The 9,676-nt window shown below is 33.4% G+C and overlaps 1 protein-coding gene across 1 annotated transcript in view; it reads right to left on the reverse strand.

The window, feature by feature from the left end:
* The window catches only part of LOC107693540 (adenylate cyclase type 6-like), a 68,650-nt gene that overhangs the window by 19,736 nt on the left and 39,238 nt on the right, over positions 1-9,676 (reverse strand). Inside the window, exon 4 of the mRNA XM_016492960.1 lies at positions 4,295-4,444. Coding sequence (XP_016348446.1) covers positions 4,295-4,444 — 150 coding nt within the window. The remainder of the gene's footprint in view (positions 1-4,294; positions 4,445-9,676) is intronic.

Here is a 9,676-nt window from a genome sequence, read left to right on the forward strand (position 1 = left end):
ATGAGGAGATTGTGAATAAAGAATGAATATTAGTCGAATTTAAAATAAACATTTGCATTTGAATGTTAGGTGTGCGTCAGGGAGCGTCATAATGATGTGAGTGACATGTTGCATTTTAATGTTTTGTTAGTCTAGCCCACGAGACGCGCCGCTGCTGTGTTATGCATTCAACATATTAGAGAAATATAGAAGCTCAATGCGGAGAACATCTTGAATGGGTTAAAACCGAAACCAAGCCATTCACACAGAACGCATATTCAGCGCATTTTTTAGACGGACAAATATGACTGCTGCACTCTCATCTCACAAAAGAGATGTATGGAAAGCCATGCAAAGTTAAATCAGTTTAAACTTTTAGAAAACACGTCGCAAATTTGTGGAGGTTTATTCCTTTTCACTGAGTCTCATATCTTTTTAAATGCAGTCTGTGTGAATGGCGCTTAGGCTCTTTGGATTAAGCAATGCATAAATACATTATGCTGTTTTGTTCATAATTGTTTATGCAATTTAGGAAATTACATTTGATTTTTATGAGTTAATTTAGACGTAATGCACATTTTTATAGAGTTACTTGCTAAATGCGCTGCATTATTTTGCTCATTGCGCCCTCCTGTGGCCTCGGGATACAATTAGACCTATACAATAAAGACCTATTTAATCTGCATATAAAACATTAGAAATTAGATATTTGTTTAATTTTTATTGTGTTTGATTGTTAAATTGTTAGATTGTTTGTCTCAATAAATTGTGTTAATTATAAATACAGTGGTTAAATGAAAAAAAAAAATTCTATTGCTTTTTGTTAAAAAAAAAAGGTTATAAAAATGTCAATAATTAACGATACCGAACGATATGAAACATTATATTGTTGATACATTTTTTAGCTATATCGCCCAGCCCTACCCCGTGCATATATTTTATTGGCTTGTCCACTGACTACAGTGTTTATTATATCTCTAGAATTCTTTACATAGAATTGAATGGCAATTGACCCTTCACAAAGACCCGCCCCCCTTAGTTACTGTTGCTATGTCTGACAAGCCATGGCACTCTCACGCCACACATCAAGTTCTCACGCAGTGAAAAATACATCACGGAGCAAAGAGGACACTGACAACATGTCGACAGACAGGACAGAGCAGGTTATTTCTGATATGAAACAAAGTCATAATTTTTCCTAAGAAATTCAAACAGTAAATTCCGTTTGGCGGCTCTTTAAAAAAAACAGTTCATTGTTAGTTCATGTTACCTCGGGTTCATTAAATAATATTAACAGATACAACTTTTGATTTTAATAATGTATTAGTAAATGATAAAAGTAACATTAATGAAGATCAATAAATGCTTTAGAAGTATTTTTCATTGTTAGTTTGTTAACTAATGTTAATAAATATTACCTTATTGTAAAGCGTTACCAAGTCTTATTAAACATTTATTTTGTGTTTTCATTTTTTGGCCTATGAATCACACTCAAAACATGAAGGTAGAGACATCGAGAGAGAGTTTGTAAGTGTAGCGCTGAGTCCACTGAAGGAGAGCAGAGTTGAACACAAGTGCAGTTTATTTCAAAAAGCGTCAAACAAACAGAAAATAAACAGAACCAAATAATGACTTGAACTTCACTTCAACAAACTTGAGCAGAAACCAGAACAGAATTCACAAACAGCAGGTTCCACTGATCAAAGCTCAACAAGAGAAAAGAGAAACATGAAGGCTATAAATACACAAGCTAATGAGTTAACAAGGAACACCTGAAAACAATTAAGACATGAAACAGGAACATGAGGAAGTGATAAAGACTAAGGCTATGAACAAAACTAACCTTCAAAATAAAAGACATGAATTTAGAACATGAAACATAAACAAAATCTACACAGTCAAGACAGTAAGCATAAAAGCCCATTCACATGAGAACAATAACTATAACCACAACTTCACGGGCATCCACACCAACGCACATTATTGTTCTGTTTATTATAAAAACGCTCTGCAGTTTTGTCGTCTGATGTTAGCTGCAATAGATGCCTGAGCTGGAAAAAATCATTCTGACAGTAATTTCAGTCCTTTTTTTATAGCTGTGATGTGGAATTCACTATTCTCACAGAATTACAACAATTACATTTTTATCATTACCGTTATCGTTTTAGTGTTTAATAGTTACTGTTATAGTTTGTCGTTGGCATGAACAGATTTTAGCTGTACCAAAGTGTACAAGATAAAATAAATAAACACTTACAGTTTATTGGCACTTCCTGCACACTGGAGTATCTTTTTTTTTTTACGGAATCCAAAAAGCTCCCAAACTGGCATGTTAACTTTTTACGTCTGTCATCTCCTTTGAGATGATTTTGTGCAGCATTAGTAGCTACATACTGCGTTGTTTTTTTCTGTTCTGTTCACCAATACTGTCACCTACTATGTTGGAGTGTCAACCAGATAGTTACTGGTGCTGGATTATTTACATAATATCATATGTTCAGTATTAACATCAGTGTCGGGGTAACGCATTACAAGTAATACTAGTTACGTAATCAGATGACTTTTTAAGTACATTTTCTAAGAAATATCTGAGTTACTTTTTCAAATAAGCAACGCAAGTAACACCTTTTCTGTCCCCGTGTTGAGCGAAATTGGGAGTGAGGTGAAGAGGCAGAGGCACTTCCTGCAGCCTGAGGCTTATTCATTTCACTTTTGGTGTTAAAGGACCATTACAGTTGCCAAAAATATAACTTTTGGGTTTTTTTGTTATTAAAAATAAATAAGCAAGCCCAGCTCAGGTGACAAAAAGTAACACAGTTAGTTACTTTTTCTATGGAGTAATGCAATATTGTAATGCATTACTTATAAAAGTAACTTTCCCCAACACTGATTAACATAATATCAATATATATTTTTTAAATATCACAATTATCGTCAATACCTGTAAATTGCGACACCCCTATACTGAATATACATGGAATTCGTTGGAATTTTTGGAACTCGAACATTCTAAATTTTTTGTGCAATTTTAAACATTTTTATTGGCATCCTTATTTATTAGTTTGCCAGTGTCATTATTCAGGTATAAATGATTGTCCATAGCTAGGGATGTAACGATTCACCATGAGCCAGTTGAAAATCTATATAAATGTGTGACTATTCAAGACGGTTGAGATGTTAAACGAAACGCGATACATTTGGGGGTGGGAGTTTATATGAATGCATCTCTGAGGGGAACTGACTGTCTTTAGAAAAGTTTAGATGGTATTTTCTTTTCATCTCGTCTCTGTAAGTTGCATATTAAAGCAGTGTTCATAAGTGCTGTGCTGTGTGTTGTTTACAGCCAAAGAAACACTGTATCTGCTGTTCCATAAGCGCCACCTGCTGGCAGAGAGTGAGTCTGCGTCTCATTCAGAGCTTCTGCTGTCTTTGTTTCGTGCAGATGTTTTATGTAGTATTAGTTTCACAAAACTAAAGTCAGAGCATTCTGTTTTTGTTTTAAAATGTCAAATTATACAATCTAATTTAGATTTAAAAAAGTGCTCATGCTGCATGTATTCAGCATCTTTGTTTGGATTGTGATTCAAATACAGTGGTTGCCTCTACTTTTGAATGGAAAGAGCACAGGTAGCCTTTGTTTATATGAAGAGGTTTTTTTGTCTTATTTATTTGATTAGATTTGGGGTTTGTTTTAAAATTTCAATTTAGTTTTGTTATTTGACATATTTCTGTTTCACAAAGAATTGTGCAGCAATAATAGCAGTAATAATATAAGCAATAATAACAGGACACATTTTCATTTATAGTTTGTCTTAAATCTAATTTTGTTAAAAAAATAAAAAAAATCGTGAGAAAATCGAATCGTGAAATCAGTATCATGAATCATGCAAAGTGTCTTATGCTCACCAACACTGCATTTATTTAATCAAAAATGCAGTAAAATTACTGTTTTCTATTTGCAAATTTTTCAAAACGTAATTTTTCTCTGTGATGCAAAGCTGCATTTTCAGCATCATTACTCCAATCTTCAGTGTCACATGATCCTTCAGAAATCATTCTGATATGCTGTTTGCTGCGCAGGAAAACAGTTATGCAGCTTAATATTTTTGTGGAATGTGTGACACTTTTTCTTCCCAGGATTCTTTGATGAATATAAGATTTTTTCGTAACATTATAAATGTCTTTAATCAAATTTAATGCTTCTTTGCTAAATAAAAGTATACATTTCTTTCAAAAAAATCACTTTTGAACAGTAGTGTAGCTAGTAAATTGTGCCAGTGAATGCGAATGGTCACGGCCTCGACACTGAACTGACCTGCTGCTGGTTTTCTCTTTGCAGGTGCAGTCGGGCCTGGATGTAGCCTCGTGTCTCCTGAAAGGCTTGCCTCTGAGAGACCTCTGCTGGGTAGTGAGTGCAGATCCCAATGATGTTGGTGCACAGGAAGATCAGCACGTTTGCGCTCAGCTGAGGGGAGAAGAAAAAAGAAAAGCAGACTCATTCAATGTCTCTCTAGTGATCAGTTGAACCTTTCAACCAAAACGGCTTTAGCTCAGCGCTCTGGAATCCTGGGACATCTGTCATACTCTAGGGCTTTACTCGACTGCAGTATGGGAAAAGAAGCCAACCTCTGACCCAGAGAGGCTACTTCCTGTAGAGTTTACATTAGGGGAGCCAGAACAGAGCTAAACATGGAGCCTGAAGCAGAGCCAACACTGTAACTTCCTTTGGGTGAATGAGAGGAGGGGTTGATGGGAGAGAGATGGGGGTTACTCCAGGTCACACGGTTCACACCATTACACTCTACTGAAAGCACTGCAGAATCACTATGAAACACTTGTTGGTCTATTTCCTGAAAACCCTATCTTAAAATATATGCTAAATAATTACTCCCATGTCACACCAGAGGACACATCATGTAGCTGTTGGGAAGCCAGTCATGGCTATGGGAAAGTCTTGAGAATATTTCAGTGAGAAAATATAACCAAAATAGTGAAATGGTAAAACTGATTGCCAAAGCAGATTCCATACACTTCAGATTTATTATTCCATAAAGGGAAGGGTAATACATTTAAAAAAAAAATATATATATTATATCAGCCATCTAACAATTTGTTTCATTTGAAAAATATATTATTATATAAATATTTCTCTGAAAGTTCAAAAATGTTGTTTTTTTCTTTTAGTTGGAGGAACAATTATTTTGACTACCAAAGATTTTAAGTAAAATAAATAAGGTATAAAACAATCTATAAATAGAGTAAACTATAAAACATAATGGCAAAATCTACTTAAGATAAGATCTAGATTAAGATAATAATCAAGGCATGTTCGAAAATACGGAGATTTTATTACAGTATGTTTAAATGTTTGGGGTCTGTGCATAAAAAAAGTCTCTTATGCTCGCCAAGGCTGCATTTATTTGATCAAGAATACAGAAAAAACAGTAATATTATTAAATAGTATTACAATTGAAAATAAATGTTTCCTATTTAAGTATACTTAAGCATCATTACTCCAGTCTTCAGTGTCACGTGATCCTTCAGAAATCCTTCTAATATGCTGATTTGCTGCTCAAGAAACATTTCTTAAGTGTGAGTGAAACCAAAAAAATGTAAATACATTGTAAATATTCAATATATCACCTAGTCTTACTCCAAAATAAAGTCCTTGCCAGCCATAATAAAGCAATAATAGACGTAAAGTAACTGCAGAGGGACTCAGTTTGGAGTTGTTCAGTCCTTAACTCTGTACTTTAAGAGTGTGAGCACAGTCAAAGGTCAATCACAGCTAAATTAAGAGCTAATAACGGTGAAAAATTAATCAGTCGATAACCCTTCTTCGATGACCAATCAATGGCCAGACCAACCATTTGATATTAAGAGTAAGCTATAAACTATAAAATAATTTCTCACTGCCACTTTACCATGTCAAACAGGCAGGTTTATTAGCAGCCATGGACCCACTTTATATTAAGTGGCCTTAACAACTATGTACTTACTTTTAAATTAATAATTTGGTACAATGCACTTATTGTGTACATACATGTTTTTACATTGTACTTATATTTTAAAAATACCTGCAAGTAATTACATCTGTAATTAATTTCTGAAAGTACATTTATAATTACACTGTTGACCCTTGCACCTTAACCCACCCTTAAACCTACCCATACCACCAAACCTGTCCCTAACCTTACCCGTATCCCACCTCAATAGCAGCAAAAGTGTTTTGCAATACAATATGAACACAACAAGTACACTGTACTTATTTTTTGATGTAAGTACGTAGTAGTTAAGGCCACTTAATATAAAGTGGGACCGCAGCCATTTTAATCTAATAGCTTCTCATAGCTGACTGGATGGTTTATGTCTGTGCTGTTTTGAAAACTACAGAGGATTTATCTGATAGCAGAGACAATGTTGTACTGTATGCTGCTCTACATGAGATAATACAATAGATTTGACAAACAATGGTTTGATCCAGCACACAGAATACGAAATGAGAAAGCAAAGGGGCAGGCGAGAGGCAAAGCTGTAGCGCAGTGTGTGTGTGTGTGTGTGTGTGTGTGTGTGTGTGTGAGGCTGAGCCTGCTGGCCACACTGACATTAGGCAGATGGCTGTGAGCTCTGTTTACATTAGTTTCTGTTCAAGCAAACCAGGCCTGGTTTGTGTGTGTGCATGTGTGAGTCAGTGTGCACGTGCAAATAAACACTTTTAGTGTTTTGACAATTGACATCAACAATAGTGTTACAGCTAAGTTAGAGCTGTCAGTTTAACATGTTAAATTAATAGAATGCATTACAGAAAAAAATGCTTTTAATCAATGACCCCTGACATACATAGCAATTCAACCTTCAAATAACACCTACATTTAAAACAGGGTAAAACAGAATAAAACAAAAGGTAAAACAGAGGAATGAGAAAGATTTTTAAAGCATTTTTACCTTTGATAATTTGATATGGATAGGGTGCCAAGAACAGCTAGACATTACATATCCGCCTCTAAGTCTCAACTGTGAACTAGACACATGTTTGATGATATATATAAAATATAAATATAAAACTATTAAAAATGTAAAAAAATTATAATATATAAAAATGTATATATGTAAATAATAGAAATAAATAATAAAATAGATGAACAACTTTCCATGAAAATTATATGAAATTATAAAAAAAAACTTAAATGGAAAATCATTAAAAATTAAAATACATAAAAAAGCTAATTCAAAATATTAATAAATACTATAATTCTAATATAATACTAAAATGACACTGATCAGTCAATATTGGATATTTAATTGTTCTACTCATTTTTAGATTTAAGTTACCCTTTCTGTCATCTGATAATATGCTGATTTGCTGCTCAAGAAACATTTCTTAAGTGTGAGTGAAACCAAAAAAATGTAAATACATTGTAAATATTCAATATATCACCTAGTCTTACTCCAAAATAAAGTCCTTGCCAGCCATAATAAAGCAATAATAGACGTAAAGTAACTGCAGAGGGACTCAGTTTGGAGTTGTTCAGTCCTTAACTCTGTACTTTAAGAGTGTGAGCACAGTCAAAGGTCAATCACAGCTAAATTAAGAGCTAATAACGGTGAAAAATTAATCAGTCGATAACCCTTCTTCGATGACCAATCAATGGCCAGACCAACCATTTGATATTAAGAGTAAGCTATAAACTATAAAATAATTTCTCACTGCCACTTTACCATGTCAAACAGGCAGGTTTATTAGCAGCCATGGACCCACTTTATATTAAGTGGCCTTAACAACTATGTACTTACTTTTAAATTAATAATTTCGTACAATGCACTTATTGTGTACATACATGTTTTTACATTGTACTTATATTTTAAAAATACCTGCAAGTAATTACATCTGTAATTAATTTCTGAAAGTACATTTATAATTACACTGTTGACCCTTGCACCTTAACCCACCCTTAAACCTACCCATACCACCAAACCTGTCCCTAACCTTACCCGTATCCCACCTCAATAGCAGCAAAAGTGTTTTGCAATACAATATGAACACAACAAGTACACTGTACTTATTTTTTGATGTAAGTACGTAGTAGTTAAGGCCACTTAATATAAAGTGGGACCGCAGCCATTTTAATCTAATAGCTTCTCATAGCTGACTGGATGGTTTATGTCTGTGCTGTTTTGAAAACTACAGAGGATTTATCTGATAGCAGAGACAATGTTGTACTGTATGCTGCTCTACATGAGATAATACAATAGATTTGACAAACAATGGTTTGATCCAGCACACAGAATACGAAATGAGAAAGCAAAGGGGCAGGCGAGAGGCAAAGCTGTAGCGCAGTGTGTGTGTGTGTGTGTGTGTGTGTGTGTGTGTGTGAGGCTGAGCCTGCTGGCCACACTGACATTAGGCAGATGGCTGTGAGCTCTGTTTACATTAGTTTCTGTTCAAGCAAACCAGGCCTGGTTTGTGTGTGTGCATGTGTGAGTCAGTGTGCACGTGCAAATAAACACTTTTAGTGTTTTGACAATTGACATCAACAATAGTGTTACAGCTAAGTTAGAGCTGTCAGTTTAACATGTTAAATTAATAGAATGCATTACAGAAAAAAATGCTTTTAATCAATGACCCCTGACATACATAGCAATTCAACCTTCAAATAACACCTACATTTAAAACAGGGTAAAACAGAATAAAACAAAAGGTAAAACAGAGGAATGAGAAAGATTTTTAAAGCATTTTTACCTTTGATAATTTGATATGGATAGGGTGCCAAGAACAGCTAGACATTACATATCCGCCTCTAAGTCTCAACTGTGAACTAGACACATGTTTGATGATATATATAAAATATAAATATAAAACTATTAAAAATGTAAAAAAATTATAATATATAAAAATGTATATATGTAAATAATAGAAATAAATAATAAAATAGATGAACAACTTTCCATGAAAATTATATGAAATTATAAAAAAAAACTTAAATGGAAAATCATTAAAAATTAAAATACATAAAAAAGCTAATTCAAAATATTAATAAATACTATAATTCTAATATAATACTAAAATGACACTGATCAGTCAATATTGGATATTTAATTGTTCTACTCATTTTTAGATTTAAGTTACCCTTTCTGTCATCTGACAGTTACTGCTGACTTTTAAAAACAATAATTTAATAACACTGTTCTGTAATCTTTGGCAAATCTCAAATTAATATTCATTTTTCATACTGTACATTATAATGCTGTTATTTTGTCATTATAAATTCACTTGTTGCTTTTAAAATGATTGATTTCAGTTTATTTTTATGTTTTATTTACTTGGACAATAGTACAGAATTTTAATATTGGCTATTTATCTTTTATCAGCCATAACATAAAATAATCATTTTGATTTAATCAATTATTATTAAAGAATTACATCCCTAGTATATTTAACAGTAGTATATAAAGCCACTGTAATAAAAATGCATTACCTATCTGTCACCATAATTATTATCTAAATAATAATATCTTCATAATCAGTAAGTCATAATAAATTCATTTACATTTTTAAATCAAACTAAATATGTTTGTTTGACATGCAAAATGTGCTGATCCTTTTGACTGAACATATGATCGGTGTGTGTTATCAGCTGTGTGTGTTCATATCACAGGCAGGTTCTAATTGCTCGCTCTTCACCAGAGGGCTTTTGGG

The sequence above is a fragment of the Sinocyclocheilus anshuiensis genome, unplaced genomic scaffold, assembly GCF_001515605.1.
Source record: "Sinocyclocheilus anshuiensis isolate Anshui unplaced genomic scaffold, SAMN03320099.WGS_v1.1 scaffold967, whole genome shotgun sequence".
Taxonomy (NCBI): Eukaryota; Metazoa; Chordata; class Actinopteri; order Cypriniformes; family Cyprinidae; genus Sinocyclocheilus; species Sinocyclocheilus anshuiensis.